The 16,671-nt window shown below is 34.8% G+C and overlaps 1 protein-coding gene across 2 annotated transcripts in view; it reads right to left on the reverse strand.

Moving 5' to 3' along the window:
- Positions 1–16,233, reverse strand: part of exoc3l2b (exocyst complex component 3-like 2b) — a 63,808-nt gene extending 47,575 nt beyond the window's left edge. Inside the window, exon 1 of one of the 2 annotated variants that reach the window (XM_021472940.3) lies at positions 16,060–16,233. In XM_021472940.3, coding sequence (XP_021328615.1) covers positions 16,060–16,205 — 146 coding nt within the window. In that variant the 5' untranslated portion in view covers positions 16,206–16,233. Of the gene's footprint in view, positions 1–6,786; positions 6,926–16,059 lie in introns of those variants that run through there. The other variant, XM_021472941.3, reaches the window with a different exon arrangement.
- Positions 16,234–16,671: the final 438 nt, after the last annotated feature.

Below are 16,671 nucleotides of genomic sequence, written 5' to 3' on the forward strand. Positions count from 1 at the left end.
AAAATTTTAATTTCCAGCAAACGGATAAAGGAACAATAATAACGAAGATAATTGTGTATTGCTATACATCCTGTGTGCATTAAACAATGTTTATGCGTTTTAGACCTGCATAGGCGCATAATTAACATGCTCTGCGCTAGACTTTGGTCAATGGCGTGGTCTATTTCAGTTTCTCAAAATAGCAACATGCCAACAATGCGCCTTAACACACCTCCTTTTTAGACCAGCACACCCATGAGTTCACAAAGTGGCGCAAATGGATTTGCTATTTAAATAACATGGCATAAAACATGAAAATTAGGATTGCGCTGATCTAAAAATAGCAACAAATCGTGCCAATCACGTCTTGCGTCTTATTGTGCCGGGTGTATGATAGGGCACTAAATTGTTTTTGGGTGATCTTGTAAATTACAGTACAAAAACTGTATAATGAGCTGTCAGAATATGTTGTTATATGTTGTATAAGCTGCCAGTATATAAACTGTTATCATAATATAAATTTTTGGTCTGGGGAGCTGTAATGTGTGGTGGTGCTTCTCAAACACAAAAACATTTTCATGTTTATTCTTTTAATGGACATTAAAATCAAAGTCAGTCTTAATACTGTAGCTGTAATGCTGTTCCTTTTTTTAAAATCTATCATTTACTGTATGCAATTTAAAAAATTTTGTTGATAGCATAAAAAGACATTCTCTTTCCTTGTCATTTGTGATTATTTACACGAAACAACAGAGATAAGACACATCTGACAGCTTTATTTGAAAGATTAATGATTTTATGAGGAACAGAATCAGAATCACACCCTTTTTTTAATCTCTCAGACATTTGATGTTGGGCCTGTCAACATTACAAGTGTCATAAAAAAGGTACTACACACAAAGGGACGCAATAACGCCACAAACTACCCTAAGAAAGAACAAATTCATTCTGGTTTGAACCAGCTGCACAAAACCTGACACGTTATAGTGCTCCACAACCCACCATTAGGTTTGAATATACATGGAATCTTTTGTAAATAAACAAAAGGAGGCCTCAACCTGATGAACCGAGTCTATTTCAAGAAACATGTTTGCCTCTTTTAAAGGGCTCTTAGCTAGAATAGCCCTCTCGTATATTTATGGCCGGTTGACAAAAGTGAATAGGAGCAGCGCTGAATCACTTCCGGTTTGCTAATTTGTGTAAGTGTGTGCGTATACAAGGGCGCTGATATTTAATGAATGACTAACTTTAATGGTTAACGGTAGTCTACCTGGCTTCCTTTCGATAAAAACTGCCATTTTAACACTAGCTCTGTAAACAAAAAAGATGATAAAAAATGTAATAATAACACAACCTGTTTCTGAGATCAAAGCCATATGGTGGCTTGGAGACCAATTTAAGAGGGTAACGGCCAACAAGCTTTAAATTCCTAGAGAGGGTCTATTGTTTGTGGCTTCCTACCTCTCTTAAATAATTATGTCTGCATGATTTTTCCATATGGGACACCTAGCATTAAGGGCTTATTTTATGATTATTCACATTGGACGACGTGTGTAAGATCATGGCCGTTAAAGTGGCTGACTATATGTTTTGATAAATGATTTATGTTTTTGTCTATACAACAACATTGCACACTGTTGACTTTCATCGCTTCTCATTAAATAGCAGGTTTGGATCGATATGAGAACGACTCAATAATAACAGAATTTCATTTATATGATTTGACCCTCACTTAATCGTTAAATCACCAATGGGGTATAATTATTTAACAAGAACCAAACTTGCAAAACAAATATAGTGAATGAGGAAGAAAAAGTATGTTGCACAACAGCTTAATGGACATACACTGTTTAACAGGGTTAACAAGTTAAGTTAATGAGTTAATAAGAAACAATGCGAGTAAATGTCTTACGACTCCAGTGACTGCATGATCATTCTCACTGAAATTCCAGCACTAATTATAAACCTCTGAGTGGAGCCAATATGTAACGTCGGGTTAGATCATTGGGTGAGATATAAAAGTCACACTACCGCTTTCCCAGACCAACTCCTCTTCCTGTCTCATACAGGTAGGGGACACAAGGGATAGGTCCCCCGCATCACAGCCAGTGGCAGTGGCAATACATAATTTCCTTACTGGAATAAGTGAGCTAAAATGGTAAAGAAAAAATGGTAACTGCTAGAATTTCACTAGTAAAATATTGTCACTATATTTCGGTATTTTGGTCCATACATGTTTAATAACTCAATGAGTTTCTTTAAATTATATAATATCAATATATGAATCTACTTCTTATGGTCAATCCAGGCTCATTATTGATATCCCTGTATACATTTCTGGACAGCATCAAATACATCCCAGGAGCTACGTTTTTTTTTCTTTCCTTTTCTTTTCTTTTTGCAGTTTTTGTTTTTCGTGAATCCGCCAGAGGCTGCAGTGTATGTTTTTACAGATCTCAAATTTCTTTCACGAGTGACATTCATGCTTGCTGTTCTCACGGAAATCCACAAGAGGCCGCTGTCGACTGACTGACTGATCAATCCATCCACCACCTTCTCTAAACCCAACCCACAGTGTTTTCAAATGCAATCAAGAAAAAATAAAGCCCTCGCGGCCGCCTGTTTTATCATGTTTTCACAACTTACCATGTTCTCACCCTGTTATTTACTTGTTTATTTTATTTTTAACTTTTTAGTTTTGTTTAACCTGCTTTCTAGGACTGTTCTTCGCTGGACTTGAAACCTGTCATCACGATCAACATATTATGTCGACCGACGTATGTGGCGAGCTGCTAAGAAAACTAGTAACCATGAAAAAAAGCCATCCACACAGAGATAAGCGATCAGTGCGAAAAGAAACAGAAGCCATTGGTGACATCATACCGCCCTGTAGCGTTTGTTTTAAACATGAAATGCAGCCATATGTATCTCTGGCTACATAATTTGAGCTCTCCAGAAATGTATGCGAGTGTATGTCTTCACAATGAGCCTGTGTTTTGACTACTGAGTACTACTTTCGCCTAAATATTTACTCATGGCAACCACATTAATACAGGCGGTACAATAGAAAAACACAATTTAGTTCTTATATTAGTACGACTATATCAGTCCACTAAACCAAAAAAAGGCTTGACCCAAAGGACTGTCCTTGCCTTGTGCCACAGTTGCATTATCAGAAAGTGTATCATTCATTCATTCATTCATTCATTTTCCTTCAGCTTAGTCCCGTTATTCATAAGGAGTCGCCACAGCGGAATGAACCGCCAACTTACCCAGCATATGTTTTACACAGTGGATGCCCTTCCAGCTGCAACCTAGTACTGGGAAACATCCATACACACTCATTTACAAACATACACTACAGCCAATTTAACTCATTCAATTCACCTATTGCGCATGTATTAGGACTGTGGGAGAAACTGGAGGACCCGGAACAAACCAACGCAAGGAAAACACGCAAACTTCACACAAAAAATGCCAACTGACCCAGCCTTGAATTAAAATTTGCATATATTTTTAAATCTGGCAAATTTGAACATTCAGGAAGTGGCAAACCATTCAAAAACACAAAAAAACTAAATAATTTAATTAAACATGATGTTGTATCGCAAGAGAGTTGCACGGGTGTCCCAACAGGCAGTATCTGTTATAAGTTCTTTCTGTAGGCACCCACTTAAAAAATTAATATAGTAATATCGTGTTTAAGGCAAAGCAGTGGCGCAGTAGGTAGTGCTGTTGCCTTACAGCAAGAAGGTCGCTGGGTTGCTGGTTCGATCCTTAGCTCAGTTGGCGTTTCTGTGTGAAGTTTGCATGTTCTCCCTGCAGTCGCGTGGGTTTCCTCCGTGTGCTCTGGTTTCCCCCACAGTTAAAGACATGTGGTACAGGTGAATTAGGTAGGCTTAATTGTCTTTAGTGTGTGAATAAGTGTTTGTGGATGTTTGTCAGAGATGGGTTGTGGCTAGAAGGGCATCCACTGTGTAAAAACATGCTGGATAAGTTGGTGGTTCACTCTGCTGTGCAACCCCAGATTAATAAAGGGACTAAGCTGACAAGAAAATGAATGAATATAGTGTTTAAATACTGTTTTTAAAACAATACTAAAGTAAAATGTATTAACTGTTTAATTATTTAAAGAAATCAGTTGTAGGGCAACACTGTGGCTCAGTGGTTAGCACTGTCAGCCCACAGCAAGAAGGTCGCTGGATGTTCATTTGCATATTCCCCTTGTGTTCGTGTGGGTATTGGCGTGGGATGCTCTGGTTTCCCCCACAGACCAAAGACCTGCACTACAGGTGAATTGAATAAGCTAAACTGGCCGTAGCGTATGTACGTAATTGAGTGGGTTTGGATGTTTCCCAGTACTAAGTTGCAGCTGGAAAGGCATCCGCTGTGTAAAACATATGCTGGAAAAGTTGGCGGTTCATTTCGCTGTGGTACCCCTGGTGAAAAGGGACTAAGGGACTAAGCTGAAGGAAAATGAATGAATGAAGTCAGTTGCGATATAATGCATCACCTAAAAACGCTCAAGCAGATTTCCATATGTTGAACGACAAGTCAATATAATGATGATCAATTCAGGCCTATCCTTTAGGGTTGATTATGATTAAGTTGATTAATGTCTTAAGTGGATGTTAACAGCTGAAAAAGAAATCGGGATGTGTGTGATGATGCTGATCTCTGCATGCTAATTCTGATTCTCGTGGTGTATTTAACGTTATTCAAACAAAAAGTAAAAAGAATATCACTGCTGACTAATTAACTTCTGTAGCTTTATAGTGGATTCTATTATAGAAAACCACATAATGGTTTTTTGCATTTGATTAATCATTCTTTCTGTCATTTGTTCTTGTTTTATTGCTGACTTTTTACTAGCTTTAAAACTCATATTTGTTAGGATTAGCAGTTTTTGCTGGTATTGTGAAATATACTGTAGGTGTTGATGTGGAGAATTGTGCAAATAGAGAGAGCCTAAGCTGATGAATCCTAGATTTCACAAGATTTTGATATTTTGGCATCACCCATAAGCCATCTTTGACACTAACCAAAAAGTACAGTTATATTATGTGGTAAGCATAATGATATATAATGAGAAGTTAAACCACTATATGGTTTTGGTAACAGTTAACCAATTAAAAGCAGATCTTCTTTCAGTAAAATTGTCATTAGCACTTTTGTTTAGTGTCAAATATTTTTGATGATGACAAAATACAAAAATCTTGTGAAATGTAATATTCATCAGCTTTGTCTCCTTCTATTCCCACCATAATTCTCCACATCAGCGCCTACATTTCAAAATAAAGAGGAACCACAGACCTATTTGCCAGCAGGGTTCAAAGTCTAGAGTCGTCTTGTCTCTTAGGGCTGGGCAATGAGTTACAGTGAAACAGAGGGAGGAAGGACTGGTATTAATATGCTTCTGTTATAGCTTTGGGTTTCAAGAAAGCACTCTGGTTAAAGAAAAAGCACTGGAATGTTAAAACGAGCCAAAGACAACCTCCATATGACTTTCCCCAAGGTGAAGTTTCAGAGCTCCTGAAGTCATGGGGTAATGCAAACACATGGTCTCAAACAGGTCCAGTGCAATTAAAAAAAAACTGATTGTGTTTTATTTTACTAAAAAAAAAATCTGTTTGAATGTACAAGGTAGACATTTGCAGCACTATACTTTTCAGTTAGCTAGAAAGAAAGAAAGAAAGAAAGAAGGATGGATGGATGGATGGATGGATGGATGGATGGATGGATAGATGGATAGATGGATAGATGGATAGATAGATAGATAGATAGATAGATAGATAGATAGATAGATAGATAGATAGATAGATAGATATGCATGTCACCTGATTCAATTAATGATGGAAATGTTAAAAGGGACCCTTATGCCATCATTCATCACCACTAGATTACTGATGTGCTCAAACAAGCGAAGCATTATATGGGCACCACAAGGTCAGATTACGTTTTTTTGACGCAACCAGCAAATCTTGGTCAACGATCTTGACATTGGAATATGCCCTGCTATAAAGGCTTGTGCCTTTCCAGGACATATAATCTTTCTCCCAAGAGTAAATCTTTAACTGTTCACCAGTAGAACAATGCTAGATGACCTTATAAGATTCTGATATTCTTCTTTTTTATAACAGGAAGGATAAATATTTTACTTAATAAGCAGGAAGGAGAATGTATTAAGTCAGCTAGTTTTAAGTTTTCAGCTCATCTGCTTTTTTTGCATTTTTATAAGATGAAGTTTTAAAAAAAAGATGTGTAAATGAGGATTGGATTGAAGGAGAGAGAGGACAATACTTGTAAATTAGCACTGCATTCATTTTAAGTGAGCTAATATAGGAGAGTTACTTAAAAACTGTTGTTGAAAATGAACAATGGCTTTCTTATAGTAAAACTATAGTAACTTGATTGATTAACATTTGTATAACCACAGTGTAGCAAAACTACGTTTAAACTGTGGTTACCATGTAATAATCGTGTTTTTATGTTTTATGTGAGGTAAAACTTTTGTTAAGGAAAACTAATAAATGATATATTTGAATGAGTTGTGCCCATTAACGAACTTCTTTTCGCTTGATTTATTTAAAAGAAACATTACACCACTTTGTGATATAATATTACCATATTACAGCCATTTACCACAATTTTAATCGCATCCAACGATATAAACAGTACAAACAATACAATTTTAAGTCCTCACCAAGGTTAACATGGTTACACATGACATGACAGCTAATTAAACGTACGCTGCAGAACACCGGTGAAAGTTAGCAACTTAAGATAAAAAAGGGAAATCGAACTTACGGAGTCCATGTCGAATTGCCTCCATGACAGGAACGAATAGAAATGTGTATTTGAATTAAATAATGCGATATTAATTCAACACGAGTAACGTCACACTTATGTTTGCCTTCACCAGTGTAAACCAGCGCTCAGTGCAAGTGACAAGCTCAGCAGCTCAACACAACAGTTCACAGCTCTCCGGGACTTTTACTTTTGTGGGTTGGTCCTAGAGAGATTGACAGACAGCTGCAGAAACATAGGGGCAAAAAAAAAAAGTTAAATAAAAAATAAAATAAAGTACAAAAACCTAAAAGAATAAAGGATTAAAAATATATTATATATACATAAAATGTAACTTAATTTAAACAACAAAAACATATTTTATATTCATAAATAAATAAAAATAAAATTAAATTAAATAAAACAAAAAAACAATAAATAAAATAAAATATTATCAAATAAAATACAATATGATCAAATAAAAAAGTTAAATAAAATATGGTATAATATTAAATATAAATATAAAAATATAAAAAAAGAGCTGAAAATATATTATATATCTTCATAAAATGTAACTAAATTTAAATAAAATTTAAAACAACAAAACTATATTTTATAATTATAAATAAATAAAAATTGAATATATATATATATATATATATATATATATATATATATATATATATATATATATATATATATATATATACATAAAATGTAATAAAATTGATATTTAATTTAAACAACAAAAACATATTTTATATTTATAAATAAAAAATAGAATATATATCATATATACATAAAATGTAATACAATTTTTTATTGAATTTAAATTACAAAATGTATTTATAATTAAATAAAATAAAAAATTGAACATTTGCTAACAATTAATATTTACGTATTCAAAGTATTCTTTAAAAAAATGACAAAATAAAATAATAATATTGTGAATTATTAAGTGGTTTATGTAATGAGCCATTAAAATTGATCCTTGATCTCACAGCTCATATATTTGCCCACCAGTTAAATCTTTTTTTATTTAACAAAACAATCAGGCTGTACACGTGCCAAGGGGAAGTCAGATAAATGCATATCATTTGGTCTAAACCAGTCTAAACAATAGAGATTTCTCTGGAGTGCGTCATGGAGGGCACACTGCAACTGAACAAGGCCTATATTAAAGAAAGCAGGCGTGATGGACGAGCGCAAGCTTCTCCAAACACTTCTTAGGCATCTTGGCAGGCCATACTAGTATTATGAAATCTGTTTCCTTCAACAAACTGATAAACATTAGAGAAAAGCTTCTTCGCTGATGCATAAACAAAGGACTGCTATGGATGTCACGCCTCCCATGAGCCCCTGGGACAACCATAGAGGTCAACAACTTAGTAAAAGTCACTGCAGGTGAATAAGGTAAAAAAATAAATAAATAAATAATATATATATATATATATATATATATATATATATATATATATATATATATATATATATATATATATATATATATATATATATATATATATATATATATATATATATTCACCACCACCAAGCTCAGCTAGTTGATTGATTACATAAACAAATGTAACTTTTTTTGTATTACATGTTTACAAAAAATGATGCAAATGAGGCACTGTTGAATTAAATCTGCTCTAATTTCCATACATTTCTAACACAAAAATATGACTATTGGATGTATTTAGGTTTAAAATTCTTAATTTAGTTTTTCTTTTTTTACATATTAGAGAGGGGATTTTGGGAATATCTTTTCATCACTCTAGAACATACTAGAAAGAAAAAACAAAAAATACCTTTTAAAACTTAAATATCCATAAAATTAGTATTTTTTCTGTATTTTATGATTCATGTATTTTATTTTATTTTAGATTTTTTTATGCTTTTGAATTGCATTATTGGACCTTGATCTTTCTTGGCAGTACATTTTCTCTTTTTGTACACTACCTGACAAAAGTCTTGTCGTCAATCCCAGTTGTAAGAGCAACAAATAATAATTTGACTTCTAGTTGATCATTTGGAAAAAAGGCGGAAGGTAGATTTGTCTAATGAATCATCTGTTGAACTGCCTCCCAATCATCACAAATACTGCAAAAGACCTACTGGAACCTGCATGGACCCAAGATTCTCACAGAAATCAGTCAACTTAAGTAAAGGAATTCATCTTTACAATCATGGTTTGGGCTTACATTTAATGTGGGGGCGTGTGAGAGATCTGCTGAGAGGATGGCAACATCAACACCCTGAGGTATCAAGACATTTGTGCTGCCCATTACATTACAAACCACAGGAGAGAGCAAATTCTACAGCAGGATTGCACTTCTCATACTTCAGCCTCTACATCAAAGATCCTGAAAGCAAAGAAGGGCAAGGTGCTCCAGGATTGGCCAGCCCAATCACCAGTCATGAACATTATTGAGCATGTCTGGGGTAATATGAAATTGGAGGCATTGAAGATTAATTCCAAGAATCTTGATGAACGCTTTCTTTGTCATTCCAGATGATTTATTAAAAGTTATTTGAGTCATTGCAGAGATGTATGGATGCAGTCGCCCAAGCTCATGGGAGTCATACACAATATTAATTCTTTTTCCACTGCACCATGACTTTATATTCTATATTCTACATTATTTATGTTAAGTGACAAGACTTTTGTCTGAGCAAAGTCAGACCTTACTGTCCTGTACTCTATATATATTGTTTCTTATACAATCTATTATTTCAAACTACTAAAATGTCAAAAAAATTCACTTTGTTAAACGGTCGAGTAAGATTTTCCACATCAAAAAGAAACTATTTCTTAAATATTTTTTACACTGTAGTTAGTATTAAGTTGTGAACTAGATGTAATTTATGTAGACAAATATGAACATAATCCGCTGTAAAAACTTTCATAATGATTAATATAAAAAACTGATGATGAAGTGGATAAATTAGGAAATATGAAGCGTAGGAGAAAACAAAATCTTTAAAAAATCTATTTAATATTAAAAAGTAACAGACAAAATTAAAGAAAGTGCAAAAAAAGAATAGTTAAAAATCCTTTTTATATGCTTCTTCACATAAGACAAAAAGACAATACTTTATGAGGAGCCGAAAAGTATTCTTGCCTTATTTATCATTGTTTTGAACACACAAGATCATTGACCGCTTTGCCTCCATCACAAAAACTGTACATTCCGGCCTTACAGAGTTCAGAGTTCAAGCATTAGTTTTCTTTTTTTGCTTTTGCAGCTACTTGCTTATCTTCCGGACACACTTTCCCATGTCCACCTTGACCTCGCTGCTAAACCCATTATAAGACACATTGAAACCGAACAAGGACATCACATATTCATTCCTGTTGATTTTCAAGGGGCAGAAAGCGCATCAGGAAACCGCAATTGGCGTCACATCTGAGTCCAGCACTGAATAAAGAGGGACCATATGAAGACGAGCTCAAAACTGCTCTGAATTCTTGACCTGAGGAGCAGGAAATAGTACCGCATAACATTAACTTTGTCATTGTTGTGTGTGTTTGCTGGAGCATCCTTTGCTTCTGCTCGGCTGTTGACGTTCACCTTGGCATCATTTCAAATATTTCCAAACAGCCCAAGTGGTTCAGAGGGACAATGTGGCCCACGCTTTATTCAATGTGTTCTCGTATACTAATATTTAGTTTGGTGGTCAGAGGGATTCTGTAAAATGGTTTTATGGCTTGTGGACTGCAATGTCAAGGACATAGGACCAATAATAATGAATCAGTCAAAACAGTCAACTTCTGATGGACTGCCTTTCTAAAACATATGTCAATATTTATTTTTCCTTTATGTATAAAAAAAAACATTGATAAAGTTATTTTTGTTAAACCCAAAAAGTTAGTATCTCAAACCATTTGAGGAAACCGATTGCAACAAACCATTTAAGTTCAAAAACTAATCCTAATGAGTATTGGTATCTTAATCTATTTGAGTAAACGAATCAATCTGAGCACAGTAAAACCCAGCAAATGAAGAGAACTCAAACTAACTGAGTATTGTAAAACCCAATAAGTTAAGGCAATTCAAACCGTTTGAGGAAACCGATCGCTACAAACTATTTGAGTTAAAATAATCTATATGAGTACTGTGAACTTAATCCATTTAAGTTGAAGTAATGAGATATTTAATTAACTCATTACCTTCAACACTTGTTCAAAACTCTTTTCAAATGAGTAGGATTAACTTTCAGTAAACCAGGAGTTAACTACACTCATTTCATTTGGTTGACAGTTGCGTTTTGTAATAAATATGTGTAAAATATGTTATATTTTTACTCTGTGTTGTGTATTATTCTATGTTAATATTTTTCTTTTACATTTTTAGAAATATTTAAGAAATCATTGAATACAAATTATTTGAGTTTGTTGATCTTTATTCTGATTTACTTTCTTACTGACATGGCTGTTTTTATCAACACAGCCAACACAGTTGGTGCTTTGTAACATCTAATTTTTACAAGGTGGGTTTTTGGACCAATGCTCAACCCCCAACCTGAAGGACCAGGACAGACACACATACACTACAGACAATTTAGCTTACCCAAATCACCTGTCTTTGTACTTGTGGGGGAAACCAGTGCACCCTGAGGTAACCCACGCTGCCAACAGAAGGAGAACATGCTAACTCCACACAGAAATTCCAACTGACCTAGCCAGGGCTCAATCCTGGGACTACCTTGCTGTGAGGCGACAGTGCAACCCACCGTGTCACCGCGACACCCTTTATTCTGGCATACACTCAAAAAAATACGCTTGCTGTTTGTTCAAACTGAGTGTAAAAAAAAGTGAGACAAAACAATTCTTTGTATTTTTTGGGGGGATCAACTTAAATTTGTAAAAACTGATAAGTTAGCTTAATTCCTTCATGTTATCCCAACTCAAATCAATTGTGTGGAACCATGCATTTTTTACAGTGTAGCTGTTCGTTTGTTTGTTTGTTTCAATAACCAATGTTAAATTAGTATAATGTTTTTATGTTCATATATTTTTTATTATATTTAAATAATTATTTGCTCATTTGCTTGCTAGTAAATGACAATTACAGGCCTCCTTTCTAATATACAAACACCAGTGCATTTTTCACAACAGTCATTGTAAAAAAAAGGTGAATCAAAATTGTATGGCAACTTGCCGCACAGCTTCTTTAAGTTGGCTCAAGTTTTAATCCAAGTACTACACTACTAAACTTAAAACTGCATTAAAGTCAACTAAAAAGCTCTGCAGCAAGTTGACAGAATTTTAAGTTGAGTCAACTTTTTATAAGTGAACAGTCAAAATATTTAGTTGCTTATAGTTATTCTCCTTCATCTATGATTTATTATTTTTCTATTTTATTATTATTTTTTATTATTTATGCATTTGAATCACAATATGAGACCTTGATCTTTCTTCTTAAGACTTTTAACCTTAAAAAGTGATTTTATATACATTTTTTATAGTTTAAAGTAAGTATTTTATGCTGCAAAAACCTTGTAATGAACAGCCAGGACATGTTCTGTTATTTTACAGATTCATTATTTTTTTTTACCATTTCTTATCCACTATATTATTTCAAGCGACTAAAATGTCAATAAAAGTAACTTTGTTAACTTCCAGAGTGGAATTTTCAAAAGTAGACAGAGCAGAGATCAACATCTCATAATGCAATTCACAACCATAAATAGACAAAAACACAAAATACGGACACTGTTAATTGACAGATAATTTTACAGTGTACTGTAAATACAGTAAAACCCCCCTCTCCTGCTACACACATCCCTGTTTGTCAGCACTATTATGCAAGCTCTGGCTGGCACCTCAGTGAAGGGTCAGCTGGGACGATCCAATCATAGCCTGCCTGCATCCTGCAGCACAGCTCCATCCAGACCACAGGAAAAGCCCTCTGGATCTCCATGTCACACCACTAAAACAGCATCCAGCAATCGGACACAGCCTCCCTGACACCTTCATGGCAGCAGAGGAACTGTGGGTCATCCTTTATAGCGCCCGTTTTAGCTGGTAGCACATCCTGACCCGTTCCGCTAGCATGGGCATCAGCAGACAGGCAACGGACTGGATGAACGTCACAAGTGTAACCTTTTACATTAAGCGGGTCAGGTCGAAGCTAATTTTGTGTAGTTTTGTGGAAGACATCACTCAACATGTGAGGAAGGATTGATTATGGAGCGACTTGTTTCTCAAGGTTTTATGGTTACCACTGCTTGTCGCCTGTCATCGGTGGTGGTTGTTTGCTCTTGGTGCAGGTGTTCTTCTCACACACATGTTGAATAAATCTATGGTTTTATTGTGTACTATATTGTGTGTACACACGAAAAATGCTCAGAATAATTAACCAAATTAGTTCTGTTCTGATGGAGCCATGTATATGAAGACTCCAAGACACCTTTATTCAAGTCAATATTTTAACAGCTCTCATATTTCAGCTGATATGTACCTTTAGGTTATCTGTTACAATAAAAATAAATATAAAAGATTGCAGAAAGATTGTTTTGCAATTTGATGCAGCCTATACATAATGTTATTATATCACTTTTTTGTAAATAATATTTGTAATACATATTGAGCCCCTCTGGAAGTTTGCAGAGGCCCCCTAGTGGACTTCTGTCCCCTGTTGAGAACAAATAGTGTAAAAGTCCAATAATATATTCACCTGTGAAGTGGACATTACTCAAATAAGAGCAGTGGTATAAAGTAACAAATTTCAAATACTCAAATGACTGTAATTAAGTAGTTTTTCTCAGATATTGTAATTTACTAAGTAGTCCAAAGTGTGTACTTTTATTTTTCCTCGAGTACATTATTAGTGTAGTATTGGTACTTTTACTCCACTACTTTCCTTCAACCTGCAGTCACTACTTTATTTTTCCTTGTCTATGGAGATTAGAAAAATCCGTCCTGTGATTTCTGTCCAATCAAATCGCGCATAGAAGGAAAATCGCATCATAATGAACAACCTCAAGACATGGACAGTGTTTATAATTGCAGCAAACTGTTTGGAAGCATTAAATGTGTTCAAAAAAATGTCCAAAATCTTTACACACGCATTGACCCAGAGACTGTTTAGATGCATGTTACAGATGAGAAGATGACAGACGAGTATGATGACATACATAATGATTTTTACAACAGATACTTTTACTATACTTGCACTACATTTTTAGGCAAGAAATAGTACCTTAACTTAAGAATGATTTTTCAGTACACTTTCCACCACTGGATGAGAGTGATGCTCTCAACTATGAAAAAAAAACAGATGCTTTAAAATGAGCACACACACACACACACACACACACACACACACACACACACACACACACACACACACACACACACACACACACACACACACAAAAATACACAGAACTGTGGTTGATCATTTTCAAATTTACATAATGTCAGGATAATGCAGTTTGTTTGTAGTGAAATATATGGATGTACATTTTAAAGTGTGACTTTACATTTTTAGTATTTGTTGACTGTATCAGTATCATTGTTGGTCCACTGTTAGGCATTATGTTAAGTTCATATAAACTGACCCTAATTGTAGTAGTTGCAGACTGTTGAGTAATGATGGAATTAGTAGATCTTTAGGCTAGGCTTAGGGAAAATCTAAATTTGGATTAGATTTCGTAGATCAAAAAAAGTTCTTGTAAAGTTTGTAATGGGGTTTGTAGGTCTCTTGGGGTTGGGGTCAGCATTAGTATAATATTAGATTGGGTTGGGTGGTTTTGGTTAGGTTAGTATTCTAGGTTAGGGTTGAAATTTTCTTGTAAAGTTATGTACAATTACCTGAATATATGATGGCATTAGAGTACGGTTAATAATTACAAGACTACTTTGCTGGTATTGGTATTTAATAGTCATGAAAGGGTTAAAAATAAGATCAGGTTAGAGTTAGAGTTTGTTTTGAGTTAGCAGAGTAAATTGGCATTTTTGTGTAAAGTTATTTATAGTCTGTATGTCTGATTAGATTTTAAAACTGATAGTGAAAGTACTTGTATAGTCTGGCTTAGGTTATGTGTATAGTTTAAAGATATGTACAATGCATGCATAGTTATTATAATTAGACTACACCGCTCCAGTATGTCAGTTATGTATAGGTTAAAAATAGCTCTTACATCTAGTGTTGTGTTTATATTTATGATTATGTTTATTTATGTAGCAGCGTGGTTCTGTTAGACGCTGCATTTTGTTCCACTGTATGTCCACACATGTAAAGGAATGACAATAAAGCTCAACTTGAATTGAGTTTAAAAAGGGTTAGGTTTAGCAGGGTTAGATGACGGATGAGTTTAGTTAGGGTAAGTAGAATAAGTAAAATTGTTTGCATGACTTATAGGTTATGTATATTTCTTGCCATGTCCATTCATCTTAGGTTTAATGCAAGATAGATATTATGATACAGTTATGTAATGTTGTAAGTACCAAAATACAGTAATGACAGTGCATAACATTCTATTTTGAGCTTTTCACATTCTTGGATTCTGAATTGTGCATTGTTATGGCAATACTATCAATTGCTATATAAATATAGTGGCCAAATGTATCAATAGCAGTCAAGTAGTACAAGTCACAGACCCTAGAACAATCCCAGTGTACAAGTCAGAATTACAAGATCTACAAGGAGGTGAATCCATCCTCAAGTTAATGAATAAAACAAGTATGGTACAAATGACATGGCATAATCAAATCTTCTATAGATTCTTAGAGGTTAGGAAGAATTTAAAACGTAAAGCAAATGTAAACAATGTACGTTTAAGGATCATCAAGTTAAAATGTATATAATAAGCAGACAGTCTACTAAAACTCCATGACTTCTAGTTGACAGGTGTTGCAAACCTATAGTCCACAGAATGACAAGCAGAATTATAATAAGAATCAATAATTGACACATTTAAATAAATGTTTATGATAGTTTATGAAAATGTATTTAGAAAAGACATATTTATATTTTAAGATTAAAACACCTTTCCAGTTTTAATTAAAAGTGTTCACACAAGTGTTTACATAATGTGCAGGCTCAAATAAGCATGGAGGTTGTGTATATCCTTGACCAATACAGCATCCCCTCAGCTCATCAAAACATCTGAATAACCTTCTTTGGCCATAATAAATAACAGAAGAACAGCTGAAAGTAAAACTTATGACATTAAAACCACCACTACTGAAGCACTTAACTGTCCTCCACATGTCACAACAGGCTTTCTAACCAGTCAAATGTTTGAAAGAACTGTCAAAGCAAAAAACATTCGCCTTACCTTGTTTGGCAGCAAAGCGATGGTAAATCCCTAAAAGTCTCAGAGCAGGGACATCCCAGTGTCCCAGCGACTTTATATCTGTGTGTGTTTTTGTGTTGGTTTGTCAGGCAGTAAGTGTCCGATTCAGAGAGCAACTGACCATACATGTGCTGTCGTCCAACTGAATGCGCGTCTGAAGCCCGGGACTAGCTGTGGTCACTTCCTGAGTTGTTTTGGAGCGCATAAGACGATGCTTTTTCCTCAGGAAGCCGGCCATCCCCTTTCCTTTCCACCAGCTCTGAGCTTCCCCCACCACCACTTGGGCCTCTGGGATCATGGGCAGTGGCACTATGACTCCTCTAATTACTCACAGAGGCGTGGATGTGATGCAGTGTTTTTCTGTTATAGACTGGCATGGACTGAATGTCATGCATCAAAGGAATTGACAACAAAACTGGCCTCATTGCATCCACTTGCTGGAGAAAGTCTTACCAGCAGTAGGAACCAAGAAGAAGAAGGTTTGTCATCATGCATAGTTTACTGTGTAAGTTTACTCACCCTCAGGTCATCCAGATGAGATGTTTTGCTGGAGTTGAACATTGATGAAGAATTTGTTTTAGCTAAAACCATGGT

The sequence above is a fragment of the Danio rerio genome, chromosome 15, assembly GCF_049306965.1.
Source record: "Danio rerio strain Tuebingen ecotype United States chromosome 15, GRCz12tu, whole genome shotgun sequence".
Taxonomy (NCBI): Eukaryota; Metazoa; Chordata; class Actinopteri; order Cypriniformes; family Danionidae; genus Danio; species Danio rerio.